Genomic DNA, 17,889 nt, shown 5'->3' on the forward strand with positions numbered 1-17,889 from the left:
AGGAGGTGCTGTTCTCTGCATGTCACTAGCAGGAGGTGCTGTTGTCTGTTCTCTGCATGGAGCCCCTATAAGGTATGGCCACTAGGGTCTGAAGAAACCTCACTGTCACCAACAGGAGGCGCTGCTCTCTGCCTGTAGCCCCTATAAGGTATGGCCACTAGGGACTAAGGAACCCTCACTGTCACCAGCAGGAGGCGCTGTACTCTGCATGTAGCCCCTATAAGGTATGGCCATTAGGGACTTAGGAACCCTCACTGTCACCAGCAGGAGGTGCTGCTCTCTGCCTGGAGCCCCTATAAGGTATGGCCACTAGGGACTGAGGAACCCTCACTGTCACCAGCAGGAGGCGCTGTACTCTGCATGTAGCCCCTATAAGGTATGGCCATTAGGGACTTAGGAACCCTCACTGTCACCAGCAGGAGGCGCTGCTCTCTGCATGAAGCCCCTATAAGGCATGCCTATAATTTAGCATTACATCTGCTTTATGTACAGTGGTGCCACATGAATGCAATGCAGCAGATCCCGGCAATGTAAGGCTGCCTTCCTGGCATGTTTCTCATTACTGGGCCTGTGTTTCCTGACATGTCGTTAGAGCAGCATTTAATCAGTGAGCGGAGGAGCCAGCATCCCCCTGCCTGCTGCATAAAGCAGAGCGGAGGCCTGAGGATGCACTTGGCGTGTGACCTTTTCTCTCGGTTATATTTCTGGTTTGTGCCTTGGTGGGTAGAGATAGCGGGAGCGCGGCCTGCGGCGGGGCGTCCGGAGCCTCTAATACGCGGGTAAAGATAGCAGGAACACGGCGGGGCGACCGGCACCTCTGACACGCGGGTAGAGATAAGGAGAGCGCGGCCTGCGGCGGGCGTCCGGCACCTCTGACACGCTGAGATACGGCAGCATTCTGCTCATGTGTCAGGAAGAACGCATGTGGACCCCCCCCCCTTTTGGCCTTTTCTGCTGACCCTCCCCCGCGCCGCAGGACGTGACTTTTCTCGCAATGTGAGAGATTAGCGAGAGGAGCTCATCCAGCAGTGCGCGGCCGCATCGCTTAGCGGTCACCCCTCGTCTCCCGCGACACCGCACGCCAGTAATCTGATTCACAGGATAAACCGAAGCTGGAGCTTGCGCTAATGTCTTATAAACATTTATAAGCATTAACTGTTTGTTGGCGGTCAGCTGCAGAGTGTAAAGCGCTGTAGAAATGGTTGGGAATCGCTTTGTGAATTCTGGAATGCGGACGACCATTTAACTTACACGGGAACCTTACTGAATGTAACTTTATGAATAAAATTGCTTTTTTTTTTCAATATTCATTTATAGATAATTTAGTCAGCGTTCGCCCATCGCATAACTTATCCGGGACTCCTTGCAGCCCTCTGGAGTCATCCTGTGCCCATGGAGCGCTTCTGAGTTTCTCCGGCCAGCATCAGCGACCCCCGCAATGCTGGACCGTCGCCAACTACTGCGCATGCGCGGCCCAGAGCCGCACGCCTCCTCATCGCACTCCCGGGGCTGGGAGCGCTCTGCACATGCGCAGTACACCAGAATCGTTCCTGCGCATGGGCAGAGCGCTTCAAGCCGCATCAGGGTGTGCGTGGCTCTGGGCTGTGCATGCGCAGTAGCTGGTGACAGGCCAGCTTTGCGGGGGTCGCCGCTGCTGGCCGGAGGGGCTCACAAGCATGTTGTGGGCACAAGATAACCCCAGGGGGAATGCAAGAAGCCCCAGGTAAGGTAAACCGTTTCTTTTTTTTTTACTTAAATCTCCCTTTAAACTGGCCACAGGTGGCAACATCTATACTCCTGGCATGTGCATCACTACGAATGTTTGTTTCTTGTGTGTTCTGAAGTAAGCAGCAACAACACCTGGTCTCCCATAATCCTCTGGTGCAGAAAGGTGCGTGACATCACAGCCTAGGCTGTGACATCACTGGGAGGGCTGGGTTACATAACAGTAAGCAGAAACATATACATTTATTCTGATGCTGAAACCAAAGTCATTATATAAAATTGAGTATACTGAATTATGTTTTACATTCTGCTATGTGTTGTTACAGTGATCCTAACTGCATGACTGGCAGTTTAACCAGATAATGAGGCACTGGGGCTGATGCACGGAAGTGCGGTAATATTGCTGCACGCAGACAGGGCAATATTACTGTTACTACCAGCAGCATTGTACCGTGAGTTACGCTATTAGCGCGACCTGTGGTACTCCAGTAGGGTGAACCTTGCTACGGTAATGAATGTTACTAAGGAGCCATAACACGCATTACCATAGCAACGCTCGCGCTGATAGCATAACTCGTGGTATGATGCCGCCGGTAGTAACGGTAATATTGCCATGCCCTGTCTATTGCCGCAGTTTTGTGATGATCACCTTACTGAAGCGGTCAGTAGAATAATAGTGCTATGAGGGTCATATCTGTACTTTGCTGGTATAACCACCAGGGCGGCAGCACGGAGGTCGCGTGTAATGAAGCGCGGTCATTGGTTGCACCGAGCGCGGCATGTCACCATATACTCTGCATTTCATGGAATCACCAGACGGTAATGGCACGATACTCACACACTGAACGCGGCTGGTGGGCATTCAGTGAGAGGCCCCGCCCCATGCAGGTTCATGCTGGACAGACAGACAGTGGTTCCCGCCATTTCACCTACCTGGGTTGAACTGCTTACTCTTGCGGGGGGAGCGGGGCTGCCGCTGGTACGGATCGCTCGTCCCGTACAGATCGATGGTTCCCATGCTGAGCAAGATGCTCTTCTGGATGTAATCTATAACAGCCAATCCAGTGCAGTTCCCAAACGCCAGTCTGAAAAGAGAGACACTGAGCTGCTCAGAGTGCGTACGCTCATTCAATTCTGATTGGCCAATAATTAGCCAATGTCGCCACCTCCAGTCAGTATGAGGGCTTAGGGCTAACAGATTTGAAGTAATAAATGACAGATGGTGTAGGGAAGCTCTCATACTCCAGTGGAACTGGTAAAATTGGAGGTGTGTACCAAGCTTTACATTGCTCAGCTGATGGAGGCTAATCATACAGACATTGGTGCCCTTGTGCCCCTTGTAATAATAAACGCTAGCATTCCAACAACAATGACTGCTTGAAGTACAGAGAGTGCACAGGTGTAAGGCAACAGCCCCTGAGTCAGAGCAGCATCTCTGCACTCCTGGCCACAGTCATTGCTTTAGTGTTCATGTTCTCGAATAGTCCTAGACTGCAGAACCTTCTGGCCTTATCCTACATAGGTGGAGCAGAATGCATAGAGGTCAGAACTGTAGAGGGTGCTCCAGTCCTTAACGCTCATGCACCTGAACCTGAAAAACTATACAATCAACTCCCGCATAAGGAAGGGTCATAATACAGTGTGTGTGTGTACAGTGTGTGTGTGTACAGTGTGTGCGTGTGCGTGTGCACAGTGTGTGTGTGTGTGTGCGTGTGCGTGTGTGGTGGTGTGTGTGTGTGTGGTGGTGTGTGTGCATGTGTATGTGTGTGCAGTGTGTGTGTGCGTGTGTGCGTGTGTGCGTGCGTGCGTGCGTGCGTGCGTGCGGTGTGTGTGTGTGTGTGTGTGTGTGTGTACAGTGTGTGTGTGTGTGTGTGTGTGTGTGTGTGTGTGTGTGTGTGTGTGTGTGTGTGTGTGTGTGTGTGTGTGTGTGCGTGTGCGTGTGTGTGTGTGTGTGCGTGGTGGTGTGTGTGTGTGTGTATGTGCAGTGTGTGCGTGTGTGTGTGTATGTATGCAGTGTGTGTGTGCGTGTGTGTGTGTGTGGGGGGGGGGGGTGTTTGGCGTGACTGTTGGGGTGAGCACCATTACTCACTTAGTGGAGGCTGTTCCTCTCACCTCCACTCCCCCCGGTCTGCCCCATTCCCCTGGGATAACCACAGTTTGAAGATCCCACGTTGGCGTCATGCGTCTCAGACCTCAGCAATGCATGCTGGGAGTACCCACATCAACAGACTACATCTCCCAAGATGCTTTGCAGCAGACAGGAGCTGCAGACTGTGTCGAAGATGGCAAACTCCATATGGGGAGGGGGGGTAAGAGGCGTAGCCCTCCATAGGTGAGTAATGACACTCGTCCCGACCCTTATTCCCTCCCCCCCCCCCCCCGCCACAGGGCGCACTGTAGTACAAATTAATCTTATGGGGAGGTTCATGTTATAACTGTTCAGACCTGTCTCTTTAGACCTGTCGCTTTAGACTGTTCAGGGTTGCTATAGACTCAGAGGACAACTGTAGTGAGAGGGGTATGGAGGCGGCCATATTTATTTCCTTTTAAACAATACCAGTTGCCATGCAGTCCTGCTGATCCTCTGCCTCTAATACTTATAGCCATAGCCCCTGAACAAGCATGCAGCAGATCAGCTGTTTCTTATATTATTGTCAGTTCTGACAGGATTAGCTGCATGCTTGTTTCTGGTGTTATTCAGACACTACTGCAGCCAAAGAGACCGGCAGGGTTGCCAGGCGACTGGTATTGTTTAACAAGAAATAAATATGGCAGCCTCCATATTGTTCTCACTGCAGTTGTCCTTTAAGCAGTGGGGACTCTATGCTATAACCTCCAGCTGGCTGTGATCACACATAATACAGCACAGGCCGCTACTCTCCGTATACAGGAGCCTATGGGAACAGTTACATGCCATTGCCCTGTCGCCATACTCACATGCCGAAGGCGGAGCTCAGTGCCAGGCTGGTGATCTGCTGCGGCGGCTCCCCGTCTACCCACACAAGCTGGACCACAAGATCTGCCTGGTATCCGGGGGGCATCCTCACCGGCCGGCTCTTCACACTGCGCAGGAAGAACTCATTATAATATATCTATATAGCAGTGCAATCTGTACTGTGATCTGTTAAGGCCCAAATGAGGTCACATTCTATGGTGTTCCTGCCTCCGGCCTGTAGGTGTCACTCTTACATTATCTACCCAGTACTGTGTACCAGTAAGTCTTCTAGGCCTTGTGCTGTTGTTCATCTTGATTTGTGGTTGCTAATGGCAGTCTGCACATCCTAATCACTGCTGTACAATGTGTACAGATACTGTATGCTCCTCCTCTATACAATTTACACACTGTGCTGATTAGCTGCTGTTTTGATGGAGCTGAATGTACTGTGTACTGACAACTGTACACTGCCACGGAATATGTTGCTGTTAAATAAATAAAACATAATAATGATAATAATATTATTAAGTCACTGTTCACTACTCAAAATCCTCATTACTACTCACAACACAAACATTTGTTGTCAATATTGTCCGTTTACAAATTCCCAAACTACCGTTTATCTGCTCTGAAAGCTGCCATTGCATTTTATTGCATAACTGATGTATTCATATATTGAAATCTATCTAGTGATCGCTTATACAGCAGAGAGAGCTCATTTTCAGCACAGCTAGGAATGTAGCAGAATGAAGGACTGTAAACAAAGGATATTGTTATCAGCTCTTTGGATGCAGCAAGAAGCTTTCCGGAGCTTTCCACTGAAGAACAAAGTGCTGTGTTTAACTGTTTGAATGCTGTTCAGCTACAAATTGTATTGTGGTAGTAGATTTTATGGTGTAAATAATCTTTCAGAGCAAAAAAAGAAATGCTGAGTGTCATACCACTTTAAGGTTTCTCCTATTTTGTTTCACGTAACTGTTCTGCACTCTGGCTTAAAGAGAAACTGTTGCGAAAATCTTAAAATTTAAAACATATACAAATAATAAGTAGGGCTGCTCAAATCCGGATCCGGGAGACACCCGGATAGTTGCTATCCGGATATCTCCCAGTAAACCTGTGCGGGGTGGTCAAGCTTACCTGTCTGACGTCTTCTTCCTCCATCCCTGGCGCCTCCCACGATTCGTTATACGCGCGTCACATGACTACAAACACTTCCTCCTTCCGGGTTGAAAGAGGAAGTGTTTGTAGTCACGTGATGCGCGAGGACCGCATCATGGGAGGCGATGAGGGACGGACGAAGAAGACGTCAGACAGGTAAGCTTGACCACACCGCACAGGTTTACTAGGAGATATCCGGATAGCAACTATCCAGGTGTCTCCCGGATCCGTATTTGAGCATCCCTAACAAGAAGTACATTTCTTCCTGAGTAAAATGAGCCATTAATGACTTTTCTCCTATGTTGCTGTCACTTACAGTAGGTGGTAAAAATCTGACATTACCGACAGGTTTTGGGTTAGTCCAGCTCTTCATGGGGGATTCTCAACATGGCCTTTATTCTTTATAAAGGCACTTCCTGAAAAAGATTTATACAATGATGCTGGCCAGCCTCCCTGCTCTCTGAACACTTTTTTGGCAGTTGGATAGAGAAACTGCCATTCACTAAGTGCTTTTAAAAGTAAAGAAAACCCTGAGAACCCCCCTATGAGAAAATGGGCTAGTCCAAAATCCGTCGGTAATGGCAGATTTCTACTACTTTCTGTAAGTGACAGCAACATAGGAGAAAAGTCATTTATGGCTCATTTAACTCCGGAGGAAATGTGCTCCTTATTTGTATATATTAACATGTATTTTAACCTTTAAGGTTTTCGCGACAGAAGTCCTACTAGATATCCTAAAACACACTGCCTTCTAGGTCTGAATAATGCACACTACCTCACCTCTTGTCCCCCCCCCCCCCCATTCCTTTAGACTTGATTGTAAGGTCGCAAGGGCAGAGCTCTCCCACCCTTTTGTGTCTTGGAATTATACATTTTATACATCATGCTTTGTCAGTGTAATTGCCAATTCTGTATTTGGTTTGTTTTCTAGCAATGAGCAGGACTTTCCTTCTGTCTGAGTAAAGTTCCCGGTCACATGCCTGGCTGGGGAGAGCAGCGTCAGAGTGCTGCCATCAGGTCGTGTTAATTCATGTGCACTGCTGCCTCGTGTGATATGACTGCGGATGCGTCAGGCAGGGGGGGGGGGGGGGTTTAATCATCCGTAACAAAACGGTTTATGCCCTTTCCTAGCTGAAGTGCATCATTAATTGAGCTGCGTTCTCCGGAATAATCAGGCGTTGTGCAGACCTCTGCAGAATGCCAGCGCCAAATCCTCTCGCTAACCTAGAATTACACAAAATGACTTGTTGTTTCAACAAATTGAGGAACGCTGAAACACAGTTAATTATAAATACGCTAAGTCTTTTGTAAGCAGAGCTCTGCGAGTAATACTGTAATTGCTATTAAATTATAGCTTTTCAGAGGCGCGCATTGCTGGCTGCCAGTGTGATGCGGAGATCGGGCTACTCTGCTCAGATAATCGCTGTAATCTTACCGCACACGATAACGCGGCCGCGCCATTCCACGGCGAATGTAAAGGGCGAACTGCACCGCCATTAACCTGTTCCACGCCAGCCGCGAGCTCAGATAACCGCTGCAATCTCACTGCACACGATAACGCGGCCGCCCCACTCCACAGCGAACATACAGGGCAAACTGCACCGCCATTAACCTGTTCCACGCCAGCCGCAAGCTCCGATAACCGCTGCAATCTCACCGCACACGATATCGCGGCCGCGCCATTCCAAGGCGAACGTACAGGGCAAACTGCACCGCCATTAACCTGTTCCACGCCAGCCGCGAGTTCCGATAACCGCTGCAATCTCACCGCACACGATATCGCGGCCGCGCCATTCCAGGGCGAACGTACAGGGCAAACTGCACCGCCATTAACCTGTTCCACGCGAGCCACGAGCTCCGATAACCGCTGCAATCTCACCGCACACGATAACGCGGCCGCGCCATTCCACGGCGAACTTTCAGAGCAAACTGCACCGCCATTAACCTGTTCCACGCCAGCCACGAGCTCCGATAACCGCTACAATCTCACCGCACACGATATCGCGGCCGCGCCATTCCACAGCGAATGTACAGGGCAAACTGCACCGCCATTAGCCTGTTCCACTCCAGTCATGAGCTCAGATAACCGCTGTAATCTCACCGCACACAATCTCAGGACCGTATCTGTACCGCCATTAACCTGTTCCACACCATCCATGAGCTCAGATAATGGCTGTAATTTCACCGCACACGATATCACGGCCATGCTGAACATACAGGGCAAACTGCACCGCCATTAACCTGTTCCACGCCAGCCATGAGCTCAGATAACCGCTGTAATCTCACCGCACACAATCTCAGGACCGTATCTGTACCGCCATTCACCTGTTCCACGCCAGCCATGAGCTCAGATAACCGCTGCAATCTCACCGCAAACGATAACGCGGCCACACCATGCCACGGCTATCATACAGGGCAAACTGCACCGCCATTAACCTGTTCCACGCCAGCCGCAAGCTCAAATAATCGCTGTAATCTCCTCGTACACGATCTCAAGGCCATTCCACACCGATCATACACGCTATCGCTGCAAACTGCACTGCTATTAACCTCTTCCACACCAGCCACGAGCTCAGATAATCGATGTAATCTCACTGCACACAATCTTGGTTGGTCCGAAACAGTCTGCATGCATGTTGCATTAGTTTAGCTCTGTAATATTAGCAAGCTTAAATATCATTGCATTCCAGTGGTTCTGGAGGTATGTTTAGCTTTCAGGGAGAACAAAGAGATGATTTGCATATTCAGCAGTGATGCATTGTGGGAGACATCATCTGCTCACTCCAACCTGAATTATTGCAAACACCTTCTCTTTAGAAGGCAGATTTCTGTTTGACTCATAAAACCGTGATCACAACCAGTTTCTGGGGAAGAAAGGAGGGAAAACAGACAAAACTCCTTATGAGTTAAACACATAAAAAAGTGGAGCTTGTCTAGTTTTTCTGCTGGGTCCCCTAATCTACACAAGAAAGAGGAGAGGACAATTGATTGGCACACAAGACAAACGACAGTGCTAAAAACATGCAACTGGAGTGTAACTTGCTTCTTGTGCAACCACTCACCTCACCACTCCTGCAACCACATGGTAATCCTCACCTCAGGCATGGTATGCTGTCTCCATGGGCATCTATGGTAACCCTCACCTCAGGCATGGTATGCTGTCTCCATGGGGATGTATGGTAACCCTCACCTCATGCATGGTATGCTGTCTCCATGGGGATGTATGGTAACCCTCACCTCAGACATGGTATGCTGTCTCCATGGGGATGTATGGTAACCCTCACCTCAGGCATGGTATGCTGTCTCCATGGTAATGTATGGTAACCCCTCACCTCAGGCATGGTATGCTGTCTCCATGGGGATGTATGGTAACCTCACCTCAGACATGGTATGCTGTCTCCATGGGGATGTATGGTAACCCTCACCTCAGGCATGGTATGCTGTCTCCATGGTAATGTATGGTAACCCCTCACCTCAGGCATGGTATGCTGTCTCCATGGGGATGTATGGTAACCTCACCTCAGACATGGTATGATGTCTCCATGAGGATGTATGGTAACCCCACCTCAGGCATGGTATGCTGTCTCCATGAGGATGTATGGTAACCCTCACCTCAGGCATGGTATGCTGTCTCCATGGGATGTATGGTAACCCCCACCTCAGACATGGTATGCTGTCTCCATGGGGATGTATGGTAACCTCACCTCAGGCATGGTATGCTGTCTCCATGGGGATGTATGGTAACCCTCACCTCAGACATGGTATGATGTCTCCATGAGGATGTATGGTAACCCTCACCTCAGGCATGGTGTGCTGTCTCCATGGGGATGTATGGTAACCCTCACCTCAGGCATGGTGTGCTGTCTCCATGGGGATGTATGGTAACCTCACCTCAGGCATGGTATGCTGTCTCCATGGGGATGTATGGTAACCCTCACCTCAGACATGGAATGCTGTCTCCATGGCCATGTATGGTAACCTCACCTCAGGCATGGTATGTTGTCTAAATGGCCATGTATGGTAACCCTCACCTCAGACATGGTATGCTGTCTCCTTGGGGATGTAGGGTAACCCTCACCTCAGGCATGGAATGCTGTCTCCATGGTAATGTATGGTAACCCTCACCTCATGCATGGTATGCTGTCTCCATGGGGATGTATGGTAACCCTCACCTCACACATGGTATGCTGTCTCCATGGGGATGTATGGTAACCCCTCACCTCACACGTGGTATGCTGTCTCCATGGGGATGTATGGTAACCCCTCACCTCAGGCATGGTATGCTGTCTCCATGAGGATGTATGGTAACCCTCACCTCAGGCATGGTATGCTGTCTCCATGGGGATGTATGGTAACCCCCACCTCAGACATGGTATGCTGTCTCCATGGGGATGTATGGTAACCTCACCTCAGGCATGGTATGCTGTCTCCATGGGGATGTATGGTAACCCTCACCTCACACATGGTATGCTGTCTCCATGGCCATGTATGGTAACCTCACCTCATGCATGGTATGCTGTCTCCATGGGATGTATGGTAACCCTCACCTCAGGCATGGTATGCTGTCTACATGGGGATGTATGGTAACCTCACCTCAGGCATGGTATGCTGTCTCCATGGGGATGTATGGTAACCCTCACCTCAGACATGGTATGATGTCTCCATGAGGATGTATGGTAACCCTCACCTCAGGCATGGTGTGCTGTCTCCATGGGGATGTATGGTAACCTCACCTCAGGCATGGTATGCTGTCTCCATGGGGATGTATGGTAACCCTCACCTCAGACATGGAATGCTGTCTCCATGGCCATGTATGGTAACCTCACCTCAGGCATGGTATGCTGTCTCCATGAGGATGTATGGTAACCCTCACCTCAGGCATGGTGTGCTGTCTCCATGGGGATGTATGGTAACCTCACCTCAGGCATGGTATGCTGTCTCCATGGGGATGTATGGTAACTCTCACCTCAGGCATGGTATGCTGTCTCCATGGGGATGTATGGTAACCTCACCTCAGACATGGTATGCTGTCTCCATGGGGATGTATGGTAACCTCACCTCAGACATGGTATGCTGTCTCCATGGGGATGTATGGTAACCCCTTACCTCAGGCATGGTATGCTGTCTCCATGGGGATGTATGGTAACCTCACCTCAGACATGGTATGCTGTCTACATGGGGATGTATGGTAACCTCACCTCAGGCATGGTGTGCTGTCTCCATGGGGATGTATGGTAACCCTCACCTCAGACATGGTATGCTGTCATACCTCACACATAACCTTACCTCAGGCATGGTATGCTGTCCTTCAGGGGTCCCTCGGTGATGACGGTGTTGGCACTGCCAGCCAGGGTCCGACTCTTCAGGGACAGCGGTTGGCTTGTGGGTTCCGGGAAGGGAGAGACACTGTCGGGGTCCGGTGTTATGAGGTCATCAATCTCGTTCTGCAGACGTACCTCTAGGGACTTCCAGAGAAAACAGCAATAAATATCACTACAGCCAGCAAGGAACCTGTCGAATTCTGATTCAATAAACGTTCTCCTCAGATTTCTCCTAGGAGATGATTTTACACCTTTCTTTAATAAAACTCAGTAGTTTTGCTGCTTTGTAGCAGAACACGTGGAGAGGCAGGTGGATCGGTTCGATCACATAAGATTTCTGAACCTCTGATTGGCTGGTCATGATCATGTGCCTAAGCAGGAAGTGACTGCAGCAAATCAGAGCCTCACAAATCAATCAGCTGATAATATGGATGACGCGTTTCTCCGTTGGCATTGCCCCGCCCCCAGCAAGCAGAAAAGTACTCAGAGTGAGATGAAACAAATTGCTAGCTGGCACTTGCTTTGATTTAAGGAAGAGTTTTTGTAAATAAGCTGAGAAAACATTTCTTGTCGCATATTATGCGACATGATGAGATAAACATTCACATACGATACTTGCCCTACTAAGAAATTATGTGAAGTCCCTTTCTGTTTTACAGTGTAAGAAGAGTTAAAAAAAAATGAGTTTTATCTGTGCAAAAGAGCTACTCTGAGCTAGTCCACAGCTTGGAAGGCAGTCCTGTTTTCTGAAGAGCTTAAACAGGTAAGAAACAGTGAGACACAGATTGACCTAAGGCTTTACAGCAGGAAAATTCAAAGGGTCATAAGCTCTGCTCTGTTTTACAGCTTAAAAGACAGAGTGTGAATTATAAACTGCAACTGTGACTGAATGATGCAATGTTATTAAAAAAAAAAAAAGCTACATAACTGAAACTACAAACACTGCACTCTTTTCTTTGCTGCTAATGTTCTATTTATTACCCATACTACATATGCAATTCATTATATCCTACAGTTAGGGCCACAGATATTTGGACAGAGACAACTGTTTCTCATTTTGGTTCTGTACATTACCACAATGAATGATGAATGAAACGGCTCAGATGCAGTTGAAGGGCAGACTTTCAGCTTTTAATTCAGTGGGGTGAGCAAAAGAATTGCATGAAAATATGAGGCAACTAAAGCATTTCTTTAACACGATCCCTTCATTTCAGGGGCTTAAAAGTAATTGAACACTTGACTCAAAGACTATTTTGTGGGCAGGTGTGGGCAAGTCTGTCAACAGATATTTTAATTATCAACACCACTTGTGCCAAAAAACAGCGCCAATAACAAGCGTACTCGATAAAGGGACTCCTTCATACCTGAACGCCGCTGTAGCCGATGATTCGATCATTTACGCAATCACTGATGGCCCCTCTTAGGTGTATATTTCAGTATGTGATTAGGATAATACATTGCTATGGGCTCAGTAATGTGTATCTGGGTGGCTATCTGATATAAAGAGATGTATACCTTCTATGTCAGTGGCAGCCTTGGGGTTACTGTATGTTATTATTACGGCACTTATTTCTATCATTTATACTGTGTGAACACATTACGCTGTGCAGAGTACTGGGCAGGACTCCCGCGCTGCTCCTCAGAGAGGCATCCGGCACGTTTCTGAGGTGTCATTCATCAGTCGCTGATGTTCATAAACCAAACTAACAATGCATGTAATGCCCGCCGCAGGACGCACGTGAAGATAGCGAGGTGCTTCTCTGGTGAAGGTGCGACAATCAGGAAACACCCAACACCATCCAAATGTGTTGTGTTTTAAAGTGGAATGGCCTAAAATGTCTCTGGTATATTGCTGTGGATGTCCCCTCTGAGGAGAATTTTACCCACTTCCTGTGCAGACAGGAACTGACTACAAAACATTATGGTAAAATACTGCAAAGAATGATTAAGATGAAATGGGGCCCAGGGAAATCTAAGTTGGTAAAAGGTGTCAGAGAAGGTAGCCGTTGGTCCCTTGATAACCTTTAGGACCCAGGCACCTACCTAGGTTGCCTTGTGGATAATCCTGCTCTGTAGAGTAGGGACAAGGTTGAAGTTATGTTGAGTTATTTATTTGTTACTAGCTGATTGCCCGGCGTTGCCCAGGTATGTATTTGGCTGGTGTTGGCTCCGCATACTTTTTCTAACCCTAACACACAATTACTCACTGACCAAGTTTGTGAGCTTTGCGGTCTTTGGCATCAATAATCTGCATTGAAATGAAACAAATCTGATTGACTGTGTGTGGCTCCACCCCCTTTTCTGAATTTGAACCCCAGTCACCCAATAACCAACTGTACCAGGTTTGAGGCCTGTGCCATTAACAGTGCAAGAATGGTAGCAATTAAATATTCCCCTTGAAAAGCAACAGGTGAAGTCTGATTCACTTTTGTAGGCTCCACCCACTTTTCTGAATATTAATCCCAGTCACCCAGTGACCAACTGTGCAAAGTTTAAAAACCCTGCCATTAACAGTGTAAGAATGGCTGCAGTATACATTTTCCCAGTGAAAGTTGTATTTGTCTCCACCCACTGATGACCCGGCGTTGCCTGTGTATGTATTTGACTGGTGTTGGCTCCGCCCATTTTCTAACCCTAACACACAAACACTCAATGACCAAGTTTGTGAGCTTTGGGGTCCTTGGCATCAATAATTTGCATATTCCCATAGAAATTAAACAAATCAGATAGGCTGTTTGTGGCTCCGCCCCTCTCCAGCATTTGAACCCCAGTCACCCAATGACCAACTGTAGCAGGTTTGAGGCATCTGCTATTAACAGTATAAAAATGGCAGCAATTTAAATATTCCCCTTGAAAATCAACAGGTGAATTTTGATTGGCTATTATAGGCTCCACTCACTTCCCTGAATATTAATCTCAGTCACTCAGTGACCATCTGGGCAAAGTTTGGGAACCCTGAAATAAACATTGAAAGGCTGCAGTTTACACTTTCCCAGTGAAATTTGTTTTTGGCTCCGCCCACTTTTTGTAACCTGGACACAAAGTCACTACTCAGTGTCCAAGTTTGTGAGCTTTGGGGTCCTTGGCATCAATAATTTGTATTTTCCCATGAAATGAAACAAATCTGATTCACTGTTTGTGACTCTGTCCCCTTTTCTGAATTTGAACCTCAGTGACCCAATGACCAACTGTACCAGGTTTGAGGCTTGTGCCATTAACAGTGCAAAAATGGCAGCAATTTTAATATTCTCCTTGAAAAGTGACATGTGATTTTTGATTGGCATTTTTAGGTTCCACCCACTTTTCTGAACATTAATCCCAGTCACCCAGTAACCAGCTATGCTAAGTTTGAGAACCCTGCCATTAACAGTGAAGAAGGGCTGCAGTTTACAATTTCCCAGAAAAATCTGTTTTTAACTCCACCCACTTTTTGTAACCTTGACACACAGTCACTACTCAATGACCAAGTTTGTGAGCTTTTGGTTTCCTGGCATCAAAATTGTGCTAATGGAAGCAGTTTATCCAGCAAAGAAATCTGGCTGTTTTTGGCTCTGCCCCTTTACTGAATTTGAACCCCTAATACTTAACGACCGACTGTAGCAGGTTTGAGGTCTCTGCTATTAATAGTGTGACAATGGCTGCAGTTTCAATATTCCCCTTGAAAATCAAAAGGCGAATTTTGATTGGCTGCTGTAGGCTCCACCCACTTTTCTGAATATTAGTCCCAGTCACCGAGTGGTCAACTGTGTCATGTTTGAGAACCCTGCCAATAACAGAATGGCTGAAATAAATCTAACATATCTGATTGGCTGTTTGTGGCTCCACCCCTTTAGTGAATTTGGACCCCAGTCACCCAATGACTGACTGTATCAGGTTTGAAGCCTCTGCCACTAACAGTGTAAGAATGGTAGCAATGTGAATATTCCCCTTGAAAATCAATAGGTACATTTTGATTGGCTGTTGTAGGCTCCACCCACATTTCTGAATATTCATCCCAGTCACCCAGTGGCCAATTGTGTAAAGTTTGGGAACCCTGCAATGTAAAAAATGAAGTTGTTGGCACCGCCCACTTTTTCTAACCTTGACATACAGTCACTCAATTATCAAGTTGTTCAGCTTTGGGGTCCTTGGTATCAATACTTTGTATATTCCCAATGAAAAATAAACAAATCTGTCTGTTTGTGGCTCTGCCCCCCTCCTGAATTTGGACCCTAGTCACCCAGTGACCAACTGTACCAGGTTTGAGGCATCTGCTTTTAACAGTATAAGAGAATGGTAGCAAATTCAATATTCCCTTTGAAAATCAAAAGGTGAATTTTTATTGGCTGTTGTAGGCTCCACCCACCTTCCAAAATCTTAATCTGTCATCCAATGACCAACTGTGCAAAGTTTGAGAACCCTGCCATTAACGGTGTAAGAATGGCTGCAGTTCATATTTTCCCAGTAAAAGTTGTTTTGGCTCCGCCCACTTTGTGTAACCTTGACACACAGTCACTCAATGACCAAGTTTGTGAGCTGTCAGGTTCCTGGCATCAAAAATGTGTGAATGGAAGCAGTTTATCCACCAAGAAAATCTGATTGGCTGTATGTGGCCCTGCCCCTTTAGTGAATTTGGACCCCAGTCGCCCAATGACCGAGTGTAGCAAGTTTGAAGCCTCTGCCATTAAAAGTGTAATAATAGCAGCAGTTTAAATGTTACCCTTGAAAATGAATAGGTGAATTTTGATTGGCTGTTGTAGGCTCCACCCTTTTTGTTGAATCTTAATCACATTCGCCCAGTGACCAAGTGTGCCAAGTTTGAGAACCCTGCGATTAACAGTCTAAGAATGGCTGCAGTTTACATTTTCCCATTTAAAATGAACGGCTGAAATTTGATTGGCTGTTTTATGCTCCGCCCACTTTTCCTGGATTTGTAACCTCGGTCACCAAGTGACCAACTGTGCCAAGTGTGGGGACTCTGGCTTAATTACTGTGAGAATGGCAGCCTTTTACAGTTTTTCCATTGACATGAATGGGTGAAATCTGATTGGCTGTTTGTAGCTCCGCCCAGGTGTGCAGGGGGCCCGCGAGACCCCCAGAACATATCATCCCAGGTAGTAAGGGATCTGTATACCAAGTTTCGTTCAAATCGGTCAAGCCGTTTTCGCGTGATCGCGGCACACACACACACACACACACACACACACACACACACACACACACACACACACACACACACACACACACACACACACACACACACACACACACACACACACACACACACACACACACACACACACACACACACACACACACACACACACACACACACACACACACACACACACACACACACACGATTTTATATATATAGATGGCCATCCCTTGCATCCTTTGTTTGTGAAAGCTAGGGCTATCTAACTACATGACTGTCTCCATGCCTCCCAACATTCTGACATAAGAACGAAGGACACCTTTAAGACACAAACCTGCCCCACCTTCAGACACACCCCTTGCCACACCTCTGGACACACCCATGCCACACCTCCAGACACACCCTTGCCACACCTCTAAAACCCCAGATTCATAAGCAAAAGGCATAGTTTTATCATTCAAACCACGCTGGTCATTTCTGCATCACTTCTACCTTTCCTTCACATGAATGTTTGGAGAAAAAAATAATTTAATTGCGAGGATGGGAATAAAGTTTAGAATGAATCACACTTTTCAGTAGAAAAATACACATATTTACACAGATCTGTCAATGAGTCCTGAAAGAGGGACATATGAGGGAGAATAAGGGACTGTCCCTCCGAAAAAAAGGGATAGCTGGGAGCTATGTGTGTCACTGCACAGCCACATGAGATAAGGGGGTGTGGCTCTGTAAAGGGGTGTGGCTCTGCCTGTAGGAAGGAGGTGAGTGAGCAAACGGCAGCATGTTTCTCCTGGAGGAGACCAGCATATTTGGGGTCATTTGTTTCAAGTTTCCACTGAGCATGCCTCAGTGGAAGGCCGGAAGGCAGCACTAGGGTAGCACGATCAGACACTGCACCGGTCCTCTTCACTGCTAGTTTCCTATTCCTATGGCTCTCGGTGTGTCACATGACTTGCATCAGTAGCCGTACAGAGCAGGTGCTGCTCTCCCGCTGTGTCACATGACCCGCATCCAGAGATGTACAGAGCAGATGCTGCTCTCCCGCTGTGTCACCTGACCTGCATCAGTAACCGTACAGAGCAGATGCTGCTTTCCCACTGTGTCACCTGACCTGCATCCAGAGCCATACAGAGCAGATGCTGCTCTCCCGCAGTGTCACATGACCTGCATCTGGAGCTGTATAGAGCAGATGCTGCTCTCCTGCTGTGTCACATGACCCGCATCCGGAGCTGTACAGAGCAGATGCTGCTCTCCCGCTATGTCACATGACCCGCATCCAGAGATGTACAGAGCAGATGCTGCTCTCCCACTGTGCCACAAGACCCGCATCCGGAGCTGTACAGAGCAGATGCTGCTCTCCCGCTATCTCACCTGACCTGCATCCGGAGCTGTACAGAGCAGATGCTGCTCTCCCGCTATCTCACATGACCCGCATCCGGAGCTGTACAGAGCAGATCCTGCTCTCCCGCTATGTCATATGACCTGCATCCAGAGCCGTACAGAGCAGATGCTGCTCTCCCGTTATGTCACATGACCTGCATCAGGAGCCATACAGAGCAGATGCTGCTCTCCCGCTGTGTCACATGACCTGCATCCAGAGCCGTACAGAGCAG

At 47.9% G+C, this 17,889-nt stretch overlaps 1 protein-coding gene across 6 annotated transcripts in view; it reads right to left on the reverse strand.

Moving 5' to 3' along the window:
• STXBP5L (syntaxin binding protein 5L) overlaps positions 1–17,889 on the reverse strand; it is a 376,217-nt gene that overhangs the window by 71,997 nt on the left and 286,331 nt on the right. For all 6 annotated transcript variants that reach the window (XM_068270954.1, XM_068270953.1, XM_068270957.1 and 3 more), the window contains exons 16-18: positions 11,105–11,283; positions 4,663–4,788; positions 2,659–2,810 (exon numbers count right to left, since the gene is read on the reverse strand). In XM_068270954.1, the coding sequence (XP_068127055.1) occupies positions 2,659–2,810; positions 4,663–4,788; positions 11,105–11,283 (457 nt within the window). The remainder of the gene's footprint in view (positions 1–2,658; positions 2,811–4,662; positions 4,789–11,104; positions 11,284–17,889) is intronic.

Source organism: Hyperolius riggenbachi, chromosome 2 (genome assembly GCF_040937935.1).
Source record: "Hyperolius riggenbachi isolate aHypRig1 chromosome 2, aHypRig1.pri, whole genome shotgun sequence".
NCBI lineage: Eukaryota > Metazoa > Chordata > Amphibia > Anura > Hyperoliidae > Hyperolius > Hyperolius riggenbachi.